Below are 17963 nucleotides of genomic sequence, written 5' to 3' on the forward strand. Positions count from 1 at the left end.
AGCATAGCCTATGACTTCAGGATTATTCACCATTCTGCTCCTTCTATTGTGTAATAATTGGCCACTGAGTTATAGTTAGTCCTTCTGTTACTATGAGGCTAACAACCTCGTTCTGTGTCTCATTGTATTCCCTCTCAGCTGTGAATGATACTTAACAATGAACCAGTTAATTTAATGTGTTGGATTTGTTTCAGGGCGATCAGGAAGTTGACCCTGTGAGCATACACAGAGCCCCTACCCTTGACCTGTGAAACCTCTATGTGGACCCATAGCCAGCCCCTAATGATAGGAGCAGAGTGCTTGGGTCTGTGTAGTAGTGCGGGTGTGTTCCTGACCTTACTGTGTGTGCGCTGTTCCTCTTTAGGTGGCACTGGTGCGGTGGACTGAGAGCGTAGGCCTGACTGGTGACTAGGGACCTGAACTCCCTGCTGCTGAAGACCCCAGCAGGACAAATCCTAACCTACTACATCCTGCAGACCTTCACCTCCAAGAGCAAGAGGATGGTCATCATCGTCAGGGTATGGACTTAGTTTTGGTGACCATTACATGTTTGGTAACTATGTGTGTGTGTTAGTCAGACCTGGGTTTAAATACTATTTGAAATCATTTAAAATACTTAAGCTGTGCTTGATTGAGCTATCCTGTTGCAATGGAATCAATAGAAAAGTCAGAAAAGTGCAAACCCCATCTAGGCAGGTTAACACAAACATTCAACTCATTTGAAGGATTTAAAGTAGTATTTTAATTCAGGTCTGTTGTTAGTATGATATGGCACTGAAATGCTTTTTATATGGTTAAACATCTAGAATTTTTTTCATACTTTGCTCTAGGAGGAGACCACAGGTGACATCACATGTTTATTAAGGGCACTGATGTTGCCATGGCGAGTATCGTGCAGTACAATCAGTGGCTGGAGGAGTAGGTAAGGCTGTATTATATGAAAAAAATGAATCTAACACATGCAGGCTAATTACCTCAATTGTTAACCACGACATTCATCACAAGATCAACAGGCCCACCCATGACTGGGTGTGGAGTACTGTATGTTCATAATTATATTGGCAGTATTGAGTCATTTATGACCAGAGGCTGTTTTCAATTTAATTAGTGACCTACATGAATTGCATTCCTTTTCTAGGAGCCATTAGTGTCTGCCTCCCAAATTGTGCCCTGTTCCTTATTTAGTGTACTATTTTTGACCAAGGCTGTGGTTTAATATAAATTTGTTCACTATATAGGGAATAAGGTGCCATTTGGGACACATCCAGTATGTCGTATTCCTAACAATAGTGTTAATGATGTTCCATTGACTGTAATATCCCGTAGACTGTCCAAGCAGTATGGGTACCATGTCAATAAGCAATCAGCGTGTCAGTTTCAGCTCATTGGCGTTTCATATAAAAAATAAACCGCCATCTGTGGATTTTGTGTCCTCTGAATTTAGCCCCTAGGTGGCTTTATTCCCCATTGATTTCTGTCGTTGTTGGTTGACTGTTCTGATGCAGCTGACTCTCAATTCGGCCCCCATATGACATTTGTTAAAACGTATTGTTTGTTGAATGAAAAATATCTGCCTGGAATATAGAGATTGAGTTGGTGTCCCTACAATTGTTCAGTAATTAATATTTTCATCATCTCTCCTAACAATCCCCTTTTTTGTTCTCAGAGTGGGAACATGGCCAGGGAAGGGCTTAGGACGGTGGCTAATAAATGCCTATCCAAGGAGCAGTAAATAGACTTTGAGGTACAAAACATAATGTCCCTGATTAACCCACTTGAGATGATTTCTGAGGTTCCACGGAAATCTAATTAGCATAATAATAAAACATTTGTCTGTTTAAGTTAGAGCTATCTGCATGGGCTGCATCCCAATCCACCACATCTGAGGTGAAAGGTTCAATAAAATGTATATATGTATATTGCTGCACTGAATGTAAAGGGGCTGAATAATTTTGCACGCCCAATTTTTCAGTTTTTGATTTGTTAAAAAAGTTTGAAATATCCAATAAAAGTCGTTCCACTTCATGATTGTGTCCCACTTGTTGTTGATTTTTCACAAAAAAATACAGTTTTATATCTTTATGTTTGAAGCCTGAAATGTGGCAAAAGGTCGCAAAGTTCAAGGGGGCCGAATACTTTCGCAAGGCACTGTAAGTAGTTTAGTGCCTAAAGGAAAGGGTTAAATGTGTGTGTAAAAAAAATGAATTGTTTCCTGATCTTTTTTTCTGTTTATCCATGTATGAATCTGTTATTCAATGTGTTTCTATGGGCTAATAGCAGTAAATCCAAATTCAATGCTTTGTCAAATAATGTTTTTATATACAGTACCAGTCAAAAGTTTGGACACACCTACACATTCTATTTTTTTCTACATTGCAGAATAATAATGAAGACATCAAAATTATGAAATAAAACATGGAATCATATAGTAACCAAAAAAGTGTTAAACAAATCAAAATATATTTTATATTTGTCATCTGTGCTCCCTCCGGCCTCTAGGTCACCATGCTGCTCGTTATGGCGCACACCTGTCACCATCGTTACGTGCACCTGCGCGTCATCAGACTCACCTAGACTCCATCACTTCCCTGATTACCTTCCCTATATACAGTTGAAGTCGGAAGTTTACATACACCTTAGCCAAATACATTTAAACTCGTAATAATTCCCTGTTTTAGGTCAGCTGGAATCACCACTTTATTTTAAGAATGTGAAATGTCAGAATAATAGTAGAGAGAATTATTTATTTCAGCTTTTATTTCTTTCATCACATTCCCAGTGGGTCAGAAGTTTACATACACTCAATTAGTATTTGGTAGCATTGCCTTTAAATTGTTTAACTTGGGTCAAACGTTTCGGGTAACCTCCCACAAGCTTCCCACAATAAGTTGGGTGAATTTTGGCCTATTCCTCCTGACAGAGCTGGTGTAACTGAGTCAGGTTTGTAGGCCTCCTTGCTCGCACATGCTTTTTTAGTTCTTCACACAACATTTCTATAGGATTGAGATCAGGGCTTTGTGATGGCCACTCCAATACCTTGACTTTGTGTGCAACAACCTAAAATGGCGCCGGAAGACATGGCAGCAGTTTTACGGGCGCTCAACCAATTGTGCTATTATGTGGGTGTTTTTCACGATATTTGTGAATTATTTTGTACATAATGTTTCTGCAACAGTATCTTATGACAGAAAAGAGCTTCTGGATATCAGGACAGCGATCACTCACCTCGAATTAGACAAAGATTTTTTCAACAACAAGCAAGACTCACATGATATTCTCCAAACAACCGGCAGGGCCAGCATCCCAGTTTTTCGTAAGAGGAAGCGACGCAGGTACAGAGGACGGATGCCTCGTCAGGACCCACAGAAGGCGAGTAGCTGCCGTTACCGTCAATATTACTCGCCAACGTGCAATCATTGAACAATAAATTAGATGAGGTACGATCACGAATATCCTACCAACGGTACATCAAAAACTGTAATATCCTATGTTTCACGGAATCGTGGCTGAATGACGACATGGATATTCAGCTAGCGGGATATACGCTGCACCAGCAGGATAGAACAGCACACTCCGGTAAGATGAGGGGAGGCGGTCTGTGCATATTTGTAAACAGCTGGTGCACGAAATCTAAGGAAGTCTCTAGATTTTGCTCGCCTGAAGTATATTGTGATAAATTGCAGGCTACACTACTTGCCTAGAGAGTTCTCAGCTATACTTTTCGTGGCTGTTTATTTACCACCACAAACAGATGCTGGCACTAAGACTGCACTCAGTCAGCTGTATAAGGAAATAAGCAAACAGGAAACCACTCACCCAGAGGTGGCGCTACTAGTGGCCGGAGACTTTAATGCAGGGAAACTTAAGTCAGTTCTACCAAATCTCTATCAACATGTTAAATGTGCAACCAGAGGGGAAAAAATTATAGATCACCTGTACTCCACACACAGAGACGCGTACCAAGCTCTCCCTCGCCCTCCATTTGGTAAATCCGACCGCAACTCTATCCTGATTCCTGCTTACAAGCAAAAATTAAAGCAGGAAGCACCAGTGACTCGGTCAATAAAAAAGTGGTCAGATGAAGCAGATGCTAAACTACAGGACTGTTTTGATATCACAGACTGGAACATGTTCCGGAATTCTTCCAATGACATTGAGGAATTCACCACATTCACCACAGTCACTGGCTTTATCAATAAGTGCATTGAGGACGCCATCCCCACAGGTACTGTACGTACATACCCCAACCAGAAGCCATGGATAATAGGCAACATTCGCACTGAGCTAAAGGGTAGAGCTGCTGCTTTCAAGGTGTGGGACTCGGAAGCTTACAAGAAATCCCACTATGCCCTGCGACGAACCATCAAACAGGCAACGCGTCAGTACAGAGCTAAATTCAATCATACTACACCGGCTCCGACGCTCGTCGGATGTGGCAGGGCTCGCAAACTATTACAGGCTACAAAGGGAAGCACAGCCGCGAGCTGCCCAGTGACACGGGCCTACCAGATGAGCTAAATCACTTCTATGCTCGCTTTGAGGCAAGCAACATTGAGGCATGCATGAGAGCATCAGCTGTTCCAGACGACTGTGTGATCACGCAGATGTGAGTAAGACCTTTAAACAGGTCAACATACTGCTGCTTGGCCAGACGGGTTACCAGGATGTGTGCTCCGGGCATGTGCAGACCAGCTGGCAGGTGCCTTCACTGACATTTTCAACCTCTCCCTGTCTGAGTCTGTAACACCAACATGTTTCGAGCAGACCACCATAGTCCTTGTGCCCAAGAACACAAAGGCAACCTGCCTAAATGACTACGTAGCACTCACGTCCGTAGCCATGAAGTGCTTTGAAAGGCTGGTAATGGCTCAAATCAACACCAATTTCCAATTTGCATACCGCCCAAACAGATCCACAGATGATGCAATCTCTACTGCACTCCACACTGCCCTTTCCCACCTGGACAAAAGGAACACCTATGTGAGAATGCTATTCATTGACTACAGCTCAGCGTTTAACACCATAGTACCCTGAATGCTCATCACTAAGCTAAGGAACCTGGGACTAAACTCCTCCCTCTGCAACTGGATCCTGGACTTCCTGACGGGCCGCCCCCAGGTGGTGAGGGTCAGTAGCAACACATATGCCACTCTTATCCTCAACAATGGAGCTCCCCAGGGGTGCGTGCTCAGTCCCCTCCTGTACTCCGTGTTCACCCACAACTGCATGGCCAGGCACGACTCCAACACCATCATTAAGTTTGCAGACGACACAACAGTGGTAGTCCTGATCATTGACAACGAAGAGACAGCCTATAGGGAGGAGGTCAGAGACCTGGCCGGGTGGTGCCATAATAACAACCTATCCCTCAACGTAACCAAGACTAAGGAGATGATTGTGGACTACAGGAAAAGGAGCACCGAGCACGCCCCCATTCTCATCGACGGGGCTGTAGTGGAGCAGATTGAGAGCTTCAAGTTCCTTGGTGTTCACATCAACAACAAACTAGAATGGTCCAAACACACCAAGACAGTCCTATAGAGGGCACGACAAAGCCTATTTTCCCTCAGGAAACTAAAAAGATTTGGCATGGGTCCTGAGATCCTCAAAAGGTTCTACAGCTGCAACATTGAGAACATCCTGACCGGTTGCATCACTGCCTTATATGGCAATTGCTCGGCCTCGACCGTAAAGCACTTCAGAGGGTAGTGTGTACGGCCCAGTACATCACTGGGGCAAAGCTGCCTGCCATCCAGGACCTCTACACCAGGCGGTGTCAGAGGAAGGCCCTAAAAATTGTCAAAGACCCCAGTCACCCCAGTCATAGACTGTTCTCTCTACTACCGCATGGCAAGCGGTACCGGAGTGCCAAGTCTAGGACCAAAAGGCTTCTCAACAGTTTTTACCCCCAAGCCATAAGACTCAAATGGTTACCCGGACTATTTGCAGGTAGAAACGTAGTTCACTCCCCAGATTTTGAAGTCAACACAGTCGCTACAGTCCCATTAGTTTTCTTTGCAGGCTCGTTTGAATTTAGCTTTTTTTTCGCACTATTGGTTAGAGCCTGTAAGTAAGCATTTCACTGTTGTTGCACATGACAAATAAACTTTGATTTGATTTGTTGTCCTTAAGCCATTTTTCCACAACTTTGGAAGTATGCTTGAGGTCATTGTTCATTTGGAAGACCCATTTGTGACCAAGCTTTAACTTCCTGACTGATGTCTTCAGATGTTGCTTCAATGTATCCACATCATTTTCCCTCCTCATGTTGCCATCTATTTTGTGAAGTGCACCAGTCCCCCCTGCAGCGAAGCACCCCCACAACATGATGGGCATTGAGTTTGAAGGTAGGCCTTGAAACACATCCACGGGTACACCTCCAATTGACTCAAAGATATCAATTACCCTATCAGAAGCTTCTGAAGCCATGACATAATTTTCTGGAATTTTCCAAGCTGTTTAAAGGCACAGTCAACTTAGTATACGTAAACTTCTTACCCACTGGAATTGTGATACAGTGAAATAATCTGTCTGTAAACAATTGTTGTAAAAATTACTTGTCATGCACAAAGTAGATGTCCTAACCGACTTGCCAAAACTATAGTTTGTTAACAAGAAATTTGTGGAGTGGTTTTTTATTTTCTTTGATTTATTTCACCTTTATTTAACCAGGTAGGCAAGTTGAGAACAAGTTCTCATTTACAATTGCGACCTGGCCAAGATAAAGCAAAGCAGTTCGACACATACAACAACACAGAGTTACACATGGAGTAAAACAAACATACAGTCAATAATACAGTATAAACAAGTCTATATACGATGTGAGCAAATGAGGTGAGATAAGGGAGGTAAAGGCAAAAAAAGGCCATGGTGGCAAAGTAAATACAATATAGCAAGTAAAACACTGGAATGGTAGATTTGCAGTGGAAGAATGTGCAAAGTAGAAATAAAAATAATGGGGTGCAAAGGAGCAAAATAAATAAATAAATCAAATAAATACAGTAGGGAAAGAGGTTGGTTGAAAAACAAGTTTAATGACTTCAACCTTAGTGTATGTAAACTTCCGACTTCAACTGTATGTCACTCCCTGTGGTTCCTTCCCCAGACATTATTTGTTTCTGTTCCTGTGTCATGTTTGTGCGTTGTTCGTGTTTCTTATTTTGTGTTTATTTATTAATTAAAACACTCACTCCCTGAACTTTCTTCCCGACTCTCAGCCCACTTCGTTATAATATTTGAGATTCTTCAACGTAGCCACCCTTTGCCTTGATGACAACTTTGCATTCTCTCAACCAGCTTTTAAATTAACAGGTGTACCTTTAAAAGTTCATTTGTGGATTTTCTTTTTTTCCTTAATGCGTTTGTGCCAATCAGTTGTGTTGTGACAAGTTAGGGGTGGGATACAGAAGATAGCCCTATTTGGTAAAGACCAAGTCCATATTTTGGCAAGAACAGCTCAAATAAATAAACTAAGAGCAATGTCCATCATTACTTTAAAACATGGTCAGTCAATCATTTGCAGTTACAAAAACCATCAAGCGCTATGATGAAACTGGCTGTCATGAGGACAGCCACAGGAAAGGAAGACCCAGAGTTAAATCTTCTGCAGAGAATACTTTCATTAGCGTTACCAGCTTCAGAAATTGCAGCCCAAATAAATGCTGCAGGGTTCAAGTAACAGACACATCTCAACATCAACTGTTCAGAGGAGACTGCGTTATTCAGGCCTTCATGGTCGAATTGCTTCAAATAAACAACTACTAAAGGACACCAATAAGAAAAAGAGACTTGCTTGTACCAAGAAACATGAGCAATGGACATTAGACTGATGGAAATCTGTCCTTTGGTCTGATGAGCCCAAATTTGACATTTCTGGTTCCAACTGCCGTGTCTTTGTGTGACACAGAGTGGGTGAACGGATGATCTCCGTATGTGTGGTTCCCACCATGAAGCATGGAGGAGGATGTGTGATGGTGTGGGGGGTGCTTTGCAGGTGACACTGTCTGTGATTTATTTAGAATTCAAGGCACACTTAACCAGCATGGATACCACAGCATTCTGCAGCGATACGCCCTCCCATCTGGTTTGCGCTTAGTGGGACTATCATTTGTTTTTCAACAGGACAATGACCCAAAACACACCTCCAGGCTGTGTAAGGGCTATTTGACCAAGGAGAGTGGAGTGCTGGATGAGATGACCTGGCCTCCACCCGACCTCAACCCAATTGAGATGGTTTGGGATGAGTTGGACTGCAGAGTGAAGGAAAAGCAGCCAACAAGTGTTCAGCATATGTGGGAACTCCTTCTAGACTGTTGGAAAAGTATTCCTCATAAAGCTGGTTGAGAGAATGCCAAGAGTGTGCAAAGCTGTTATCAAGGGTGGCTACTTTGAAGAATCTAAAATATATTTAGATTAGTTTAACCCTTTTTTAGTTACTACATCATTCCATGTGTGTTATTTCATAGTTTTAATATAAGGTGAAAGAAAAAACATTGAATGAATAGGTCCAAACTTTTGACTGGTACTGTATATTTTTACCTAAAGGAGTCTTAAAATGCAAAGTCAAATATTTAAATGAGTATGCATGACCGGGCTCTGAAGGTGTCAGCAGTGGTAGAAAGTCTGGAGAGGGAGATGGAGCTTCTGTGTTTGACTGGGGTTGAGGTCGACATCAGGCCAACCCTGGAGCTCCTCAGCAATGCTGGAATCAAACTGTGAACGTACTGTTCATGTTGGCTGCATTTATATTGTGCTGTTGTTTCCATGTACAGTATAATGTTAGCTGTGAAAAAGAGGCACTCCATAGAATTTGACTGGTCCTTGTATAATATGAAATACTGCAAGATGGTCCTTTGCGGATACTCTGTCCCTGATTCCTTGTCATGGTTTTGTTTTCTGTTCAGATATGGATGCTTTACTGGGGATAAGCTGGAGACAGCTACTTGTATCGCTTAAAGCTCCCATTTGGTGTCCAGGAGTGAAGATTGGTATGTTTCTCTTTCTTTTTAATGTTAAAATAATAATCTTTCACTTTATGAGTGTTTAAAGGGATGAGGAAATGGTCTTGTATCTGTCCTTCCACTGATTGTGTTGCCGGGCTCTCGAGCAGGTCTCCAACGGTGGAGAGGCCCATCTGGAGCTCAATGCCTTCAGAAGGAAACACGACTGTGCTCTGGTCATCTCTGGAGACTCCTTGGCGGTACTACAACACAACACACTTCTCACAAGCCTCTCAAGATGGTACTGTAGATGCAGCCAAAAATATTCTGGTGTCAAAACTAAAACCTTTTGAGTCCAAAACCGCAAGAAGAGCAACAAAGCACATCAGTTATGATTTTAGAAGCAAAACAAACTACATTTTATCACTGTTGATCTGAAGAGATGGTACAGTAAGTAATATGTGAATGTGCTTGTGGGTCCAGATGTGTTTGCATTTTCCAAATCCATATGTTTATCTTCCCACATAGTCTGCGGGACTATGAGCATGAGTTTGTGGAACTGGCGTGTCAGTGTCCAGCGGTAGTCTGCTGTCGCTGCTCCCCCACTCAGAAAGCCCAGATCGTCCACCTGTTTAAGCAGCACACAGCCAACAGAACCTGCTCCACCTATGGCACAGGTTTTGTAACAACTAACCACTCTCATCCTTTGAGACACAGACCTGCTACAATGATCTGTGTACAATGAATGCCAAATTATAAAATAGATTGTAGAAAATGCCTACCAGTAATATACCTGTATCTCACTATTGACTACTTTGTTTTGAAAATGAAGAAACTAGACCCAGTATGAGAAGGTACACCCCTATTATGTCCACAATCAAAGAGCATAAGCATCTCTGTTAACATTGTTTTGTCCTGGGGCATAAGCCTTATCTCCATATTGCTCTTTTACATGCTATTATTGAACCTGTGGCTGACATGTGGCTCTCTTTCTCTCCCATGTGATGGAGGTAATGATGTCAATATGATCTAGGCAGCAGACTGTGGTATTGGTATTGAAGGAAAGGTTAATAATCCATATTACGCCTCTTACCCAATCCATTTATTATTACATGAAATAGTAAAAACATGATTTTTTTTTACAAAAATGCAAAACCTGTTACCCCATATTTAGTCTGATATGGGGTGTGTCCTTTCCTAGAATATGCTCTTATGCTTTTCCCATGCAGGAGGAGAAGCAGGCACCCCTGACTGAAGATTTTTTCATCACTCAGTTTTTAAGCACATTGGTCTGCTGCTCGTGGTCCACGGCAGGAACAGCTACAAGCGCTCAGCAGCCCTGGGCCAGTTTGACAAGCACAGAGGCATTTGTTAATCAGTATTTACCAGAGGGTTGACAGGATACTCCTGTAGCTTTCTGAGTTAGATTTCCTTAACACAGTTCTAATGATGAATACTAACACACAGGGAAGGGTGCTAAGAAACATAATGGATATTAGGAATATAACAGGTGTTGGCCAGGTGCACAAACTCTTATATCCAAAGGATCCATCCGCACAGTATGGCAGCTTTCCTGAAAGCAATCTGAATGACGCGCAGCATAGTGGCTAAACCACATTTTTATTACTCACTGTTTGTCCAGGCAACACACTTCTATTTCATCATTTTTACTATGTGCAAAACTTCAGTCCACTGTCCCCTGACTCTCAGACAGTCCTGTTTCTCAGTAGCTTAGGTTACCAAGAGTCATCCACTGTTACATCCAGACTTTTGTCTGTTCTGTAAATCAATATTTCTGTAATCACTAAGCCATGCAGCGTGTTGAAAAAGATCTTATGTTCCTACTGAAGTGTACCTTCCTGACAGCTTTCGTTTTTTAATTAAAGGCCTAATACCAATGAAAAACAGGCCACGATCGTCAGTTTTAATTTATCATCTAGTTTAACTCTCAGCAATGCACTGTATGTAGACTGGATGGAAAAGGCAATTATGTGATCAGTTATAGGCAATTAAGCTCAATTCGCGAGCATTATGATTAAATGATATGCACAACCATAGAATAGATGAATGAGTGTCAAGCTACAGTACTCAGAGGGGTTTACCTGGGTGGGTTCGGGATACACTAGGAGACATTGTGTCTGTTCACCCTCATAAATAATATGATTGAGTCAAACCCCGTGTCTCCAGACTTACTGGACTGTCTGGTGTCTCAATGAATAACAGACTTTCAGTGAGCATTGAAGGGGCTAGGTATCCCTCTTTCCCCATTGGGGATCAAAGTAACTTAAAATAAATAAACCAAAATGAAGGCAAAATGTACATATTTCATCCCCTAAAAGAATAAACCAATTCATTGTATTTTTAGGTCTTATCATCATTAACTAGAAACAAATTGATTTTAGTTGATTACTAGAATACATTCTAGTTGAACCATTCTCTAGTTTCTTTCTCAAGCTGATTAAACAGTTACTCAACCGCTACTACGTCAATAACACTTCTTTTGAGGCATCCCCAGGTGGCATCCTGATGTACGGTGCACTGCTGTTGTTTGAGTCGGAGCTTGTACACGTGGTGGCCATCTCCTTCACTGCGCTGATCCTCACCGAGCTGCTCATGGTGGCGCTCAACATTTGTACCTGGCTCATGGTGCTAGCAGAGTTCCTCAGTCTAGGCTTCTACATAGCCTCGCTTGCCTTCCACAACGAGTACTTAGGTAAGCAAATATTCTTTACCTGAGGAGAAAAACAACTAAATTCAACTTTCTTTATCCCCCTTTATTTTTTTATTATGCTGTTTGCTATTGTGCTCAGAAGGGGAAATAATAGTTTTGTTATGTTGCTTTTTGTTATGTCGAAGGCAGGTTTGCCGAACACTTGTAGTAACAATATCACCCTTTGCACTACACTACACTGCAGCTTTTGTGTTTTAGTTTGATGCACTTTGCACTTATGTTTATGAGTTAACCCAATTAAACCTTGGAGGTTTGTGCTTTGCTTTGCTCTAACAATTTTTTCAGAATGGCACAAATTCCCCGATATCAGGGTACTCATGTCAACATGTTTGCTTTCAGAGCATATTTGATCCCAAATTATAAGGGGGAGAGATACCTCGGTGTGATACCTTGTTTCCACGAAATAATTTGAAAGACATTTACAATGGGGGAAAAAAAAAAAAAAAACTAGCTCTTGACAAATATTAAATAAAGATCACATGTCTTCTGTCTCTCTCTCTCGCTCCCTGTTTTCTCTCTCTCATGCTGGCACTCACCTTGAAAGTATGTGGACACCTGCTTGTCTAACATCTAATTCCAAAATCATGGGCATTAATATGGAGATGGTCCCCCATTTGCTGCTATAACTCTTCTGGGAAGGCTTTCTACTAGATGTTGGAACATTGCTGTGGAGACTTCCATTCAGCCACATGAGCATTAGTGAGGTTGTCACTGATGCTGCCCGTTTAGGCCTGGCTTGCAGTGGGAATTCCAATTGATCCCAAAGATGTTTAATGGAGTTGAGGTCAGGGCTCTGTGCAGGCCAGGCAAGTTCTTCCACACCGATCTTCAACAAACCATTTCTGTATGGACCTCGCTTTGTGCACATTGTCATGCTGAAACAGGACAGGGCCTTCCCCAAATTGTTGCCACAAAGTTGGAAGCACAGAATCGTCTAGATTGTCATTGTATGCTGTAGTGTTAAGATTTCCCTTGACTGGAACTAATGGGCCCGAGCCATGAAAAACAGCCCCAGACCATTAGCCCTCCTTCACCAAACTTTACAGTTGGCAATATGCATTCGAGCAGGTAGTGTTCTCCTGGCATCCGCCAAACCCAGATTTGTCCTTCGGCCTGCCAGATGTTGAAGTGTTATTCATCACTCCAGAGAACACATTTCCACTGCTCCAGAGTCCAATGGCGGCAAGCTTTACACCACTCCAGCCAACGCTTGGCATTGCGCATTGTGATCTTAGGCTTGTGTGTGGCTGCTCGGTCAAGGAAACCCATTTCATGAAGCTCCCGATGAACAGTTCTTGTGCTGACCTTGCTTCCAGAGGTAGTTTGGAACTCGGTAGTGAGTGTTGCAATTGAGGACAGACTATTTTTATGCACTTCAGCACTTGGCGGTCCCGTTCTGTGAGTTTGTGTGGCCTACTAGTTCACGGCTGAGCTGTTGTTTCTCCTAGACGTTTCCACTTCACAATAACAGCACTTACAGTTGACCAGGGCAGAAATTTTATGAACCTACTTGTTGGAAATGTGGCATCCTATGATGGTGTCACATTGAAAGTCGCTGAGCTCTCAGTAAAGCCATTCTACCAGTGGTGTAAAGTACTAAAGTAAAAATACTTTATACCACTACTTAAGATGTTTTTGGGGGTATCTTTACTTTACTATTTATATTTAAATTTCAATTTACTAAAGAAAATAATTTTTACTTCTTACATTTTCCCTGACACAAAAAAGTACTCGTTACATTTTTAAGGTAAAAAATAGTCCAATTCACTCACTTATCAAGAGAACATCCCTGGTCATCCCTACTGCCTCTATTCTGGCAGACCCACTAAACACAAATGCTTAGTTTGTAAATTTTGTCTGCGTGTTGAGACTGGAGTGCCCCTGGCTATTCGTAAACAATTTACAACAAGAAAATTGTGCTGTCTGGTTTGCTTAATACAAGCAATTTGAAATTACTTTTACTTTTGAAACTTAAGTATATTTAAAATCAAATACTTTTAGACTTTTACTCAAGTAGTATTTTACTGTGTGACTTTTACTTGAGTAATTTTTTATTAAGGTATCTTTACTTTTACTCAAGTATGACAATTGGCTACTTTTTCCACTGCGTTCTACTGCCAATGTTTGTCTATGGAGATTTCATGGCTGTGTGCTCGCTTTTATACACCTGTCAGCAACGGGTATGGCTGAAATAGCTGAGTCCGCTAATTTGAATGGCACACCAGTCTCAATGTCAACAGTGAAGAGGCGACTCCGGGATGCTGGCCTTCTAGGCAGAGTTCCTCTGTCCAGTGTCTGTGTTCTTTTGCCCATCTTAATATTTTATTGTTATTGGCCATTCTGAGATATTGCTTTTTCTTTGCAACTCTGCCTAGAAGGCCAGCATCCCGGAGTCGCCTCTTCACTGTTGACTTTGAGACTGGTGTTTTGCGAGTACTATTTAATGAAGCTGCCAGTTGAAGACTTGTGAGGCGTCTGTTTCTCAAACTAGACACTCTAATGTACTTGTCTTCTTGCACAGTTGTGCACCGGGGCCTCACACTCCTCTTTCTATTCTTGTTAGAGCCAGTTTGCTCTGTTCTGTGAAGGGAGTAGGTCACAGCGTTATACGAGATCTTCAGTATCTTGGCAATTTCTCGCATGGAATAGCCTTCATTTCTCAGAACAAGAATAGACTGACGAGTTTCAGAAGAAAGTTCTTTGTTTCTGGCCATTTTGAGCCTGTAATCGAACCCACAAATGCTGATGCTCCAGATACTCAACTAGTCTAAAGGAGGTCAGTTTTATTGCTTCTTTAATCAGAACAACAGTTTTCAGCTGTGCTAACATAATTGCAAAAGGCTTTTCTAATGATCAATTAGCCTTTTAAATTGATAAACTTGGATTAGCTAACACAATATTCCATTGGAACACAGGAGGGATGGTTGCTGATAATGGTCCTCTGTACACCTATGCAGATATTCCATGAAGAAATCAGACGTTTCCAGCTACGACAGTCATTTACAACATTAACAATGTCTACACTGTATTTCTGATCAATTTTCTGTTATTTTGATGGACAAAAAATGTGTATTTCTTTCAATAACAAGGACATTTCTAAGTGACCACAAACTTTTGAACGGTATTGTAAGTTATAACAAAATAATGTATATCAACATGTTAGTGTCTGTCACATATTGAATGTGCTGATATTTGGACAGATTTCTAACCTGTGTTGTTTTTTCACCCAGACCTGGCCTTCATCACAACGCCAGCCTTCCTGTGGAAGCTGTCAGTGATCCCCGTCGTCAGCTGTCTTCCTCTCTATATCATCAAATACCTGAAGCGCAAGTTCTCACCACCCAGCTACTCTAAGCTGTCCTCATAGCCATTTTAAGCTCTGTCCTACTTACACGCTTCCTCAAATTATTTTTCTTAGTCTCTCTACAATCCTTCTTTTCAGCGCTTCTTTCTGATCCACAGTAAAGGGAAACTAAAGAGGTCAAGGAACCACTAGAAGCAAAAACATGATGAGAAAATGTTCTGAATTTGTCACTGGAATGTGGTAATACTTGAAATGACTGTGTAAGCACAAAACCAAATTTAACTTTTTGTATGTTTTTTTTTATTACATTGAACATTACTGAGTAGAGATACTAGTATGATGGTTTAATTTGGATTTCTATTTGTGTTGTGATTCCCAAGCACTGTAAATACCAACATAACATGTACAGCGTTTTACTACTGTACCCTGACACTTAACTGTACTTACCTAGGGAAAAGTCCATGACTGGAACGAATTGCAAAAATCTCTGAAGCTGGAGACTCACATCTCCCTCACTAGCGTTAAGCACCAGCTGTCAGAGCAGCTTACAGATCACTGCACCTGGACATAGCCCGTCTGTAAACAGCCCATCTACCTACCTCATCCCCATACTGGTATTTATTTATTTATTTATTTTGCTCCTTTGCACCCCAGTATCTCTACTTGCAAATTCATCTTCTGCCGATCTACCTTTCCAGTGTTTAATTGCTATATTATAATTACTTCGCCACCATGGCCTATTTACTTCCTTAACTTACCTAATTTGCACTCACTGTATATTGACTTTTTGTTTTCTTTTGTTCTACTGTATTATTGACTGTGTGTTTTTGTTTATTCCACGTGTAACTCTGTGTTGTTGTATGTGTAAAATTGCTACGCTTTATCTTGGCCAGGTCGCAGTTGCAAATGAGAACTTGTTCTCAACTAGCCTAGCTGGTAAAACATTTTTTTTTAAGTACATTAACCAAAATTAGCTACATTTCCCAAATCATTTGTTCTGGGAACAACACCCAACTGGCGTAGGATGTTCCATCTTTGTACAACAAGTCCTTTACATTAAGTAAAATAAGTTGAATATCATATAAACTACCTCATAGTATGAAACCAGCATTCCATAGTTACTTTGATTTCGGCAATTGTGTTCTGTGCATCCTGTTCTTGAGCGGTGTATTATGCCATAGTGCTTTTGTGCCTCATTGTTTTGATTGTTGCGTTTTGATATCGTCTCTCATAAATCCTGATGTCAATCAGAGGATTAGCTGGTTTGTCCTGTCTTTTATTTGGAAGATCTCCTGGGCCAGCAGTTTGACCACAGGGGATCTACCTTGCTGTAACCACTCACTTCTGACAATGTTTTACAATGACAATACTGTTCTCTCTCAATCACAAACAACCACGGAATATTAAGGCTGTAGTTTTGTAGTCATCCTCTGACAATTACTAATATGACAGTTTCTTTATTAAGCTCTGATCATGTCTTCTGGGCTTGAGATGAAACTACCTATGGATGCAAAGACGAAACCTGACAGCGGTTTGTAGGAATAAGTTGTATCATCCTTGCCATGTGAGTTTGCGTTTAGATATAGGTTCCTAGTCCAAACACAATTTAATAAATGTATCATCATGCTCACACATCTCTTTTCCTGATTGTTTTTGTCTGTACAGTAAGTTGAACTCAGGTAAATCATTCCTGAATAATCTGAATAGAAATGTGGCAACCATATGTACTGTACATGGCAATGCTGCATGAGGCAGACATGGCTGTTATGTTTATTTATGAAGGACGAATGGACATGGCTGTGTCACTTTAATAGAAGGTGGTAACTTGATCCCAATCGTCTGACAATGTGTTTTCTGTTGATACTTGTGCTCTGTTTGTATGGTGTTATACGTGTTTAATCTGTTGAGGACTTGCGTTCCATGCCACAGACTGCAATTTCTAAAAGTATGACTAATTATGGTATATCCATTGATTAATGCAATAAACTGACATTTTACCAAATAATAGTATCATATGTTGTGATTGCTTAAAAAGGATTCCCCAAAGGCATGCTCAAGGAACTAAGTAGGTGTTTTATAGTTCAGTAATCTCTTCTGGTTAAATTGTTTCTGATTTGAGTGGTAAATGTTATATCAGAGTTTAGAAAGTACAGTAGCTAGGTTGTCTTTGTTTATAATACTGGTAACCCCCAGTATTGTTTGTATTCATGCAGCGGGAGAATAATTGTTGACCACAAGATGGTGGCAAAGACCTGACACTGAATATTTGATTAATTCAGGTAATAGTTACAAGGGAGAGGAATGAGCCAATTGGAAGCTGGGGATGATGATGAGGTGGACATTCACCAGGACAGCGGGGTTAACACCCCTACTCTTATGACGAGTACCATGGGATCTTTAGTGACCACAGAGAGTTAGGACACCCGTTTAAAGTTCCAGCTGAAGACTGCACCCTACACAGGGTAATGGCCTCAATCGCTGCCTGGGGCATTGGGATATATATTTTTAGACCAGAGGAAAGAGTGCCTCCTACTGGCCCTCCAAACCACAGCAGCATCTGCTCTCCCATCCAGGGACTGAGCAGGATCCACCCTGCTTAGCTTCAGCCAGCAGCGGGATGCAGGGTGGTATGCTGAATCTAAGAAGGTTGGTTAAGAATCAAGTCTTGTAGAGTATATTCGTTTGATTACACATTTGAAGTGTTTGCTTCGTCCTGCAACGAGCCATTCTAAACCATGGCTTGTGGGATGAAGCAATTGAAAATGAAAATTAGTGGTGGAGTATAAGTTCTGCAACTATCTTTGTGGTATGGGCCTATCAGGTTGCCTCATGTTAGTCTGTGGGCTCATCTATTCCTCCTTAGGTTCCTCCAGATAATCTGACTAACCTTCATCAATAAGTGCATCGATGATGTCGTCCATACAGTGACCATATGTACATCTCCCAACCAGCAGCCATCGATTACAGGCAACATTCGCACTGAGCTAAA

At 41.5% G+C, this 17963-nt stretch overlaps 1 protein-coding gene across 5 annotated transcripts; it reads left to right on the forward strand.

The window, feature by feature from the left end:
• The first annotated feature begins 272 nt into the window (after positions 1-272).
• Positions 273-16976, forward strand: LOC139392006 (probable phospholipid-transporting ATPase IIB). Of its 5 annotated transcripts, XM_071139639.1 has the most exons (8): positions 288-518; positions 831-922; positions 1667-1744; positions 8904-8987; positions 9110-9199; positions 9468-10005; positions 10169-11652; positions 14901-16976. In XM_071139639.1, exons 7-8 carry the CDS (start codon positions 11466-11468, stop codon positions 15035-15037), a joined length of 324 nt encoding a protein of 107 aa, XP_070995740.1. In that variant the 5' UTR covers positions 288-518; positions 831-922; positions 1667-1744; positions 8904-8987; positions 9110-9199; positions 9468-10005; positions 10169-11465; the 3' UTR covers positions 15038-16976. The 5 variants fall into 5 exon arrangements, with proteins under 5 accessions (XP_070995743.1, XP_070995740.1, XP_070995744.1 ...); XM_071139642.1 differs by having other exon boundaries at positions 273-518; positions 9110-9240; positions 9468-11652; XM_071139643.1 differs by lacking the exons at positions 288-518; positions 831-922; positions 1667-1744 and adding exons at positions 7491-7993; positions 8122-8378.
• The last annotated feature ends 987 nt before the right edge of the window (positions 16977-17963 follow it).

The sequence above is a fragment of the Oncorhynchus clarkii genome, chromosome 32 (genome assembly GCF_045791955.1).
Source record: "Oncorhynchus clarkii lewisi isolate Uvic-CL-2024 chromosome 32, UVic_Ocla_1.0, whole genome shotgun sequence".
In the NCBI taxonomy this organism is placed as follows: domain Eukaryota; kingdom Metazoa; phylum Chordata; class Actinopteri; order Salmoniformes; family Salmonidae; genus Oncorhynchus; species Oncorhynchus clarkii.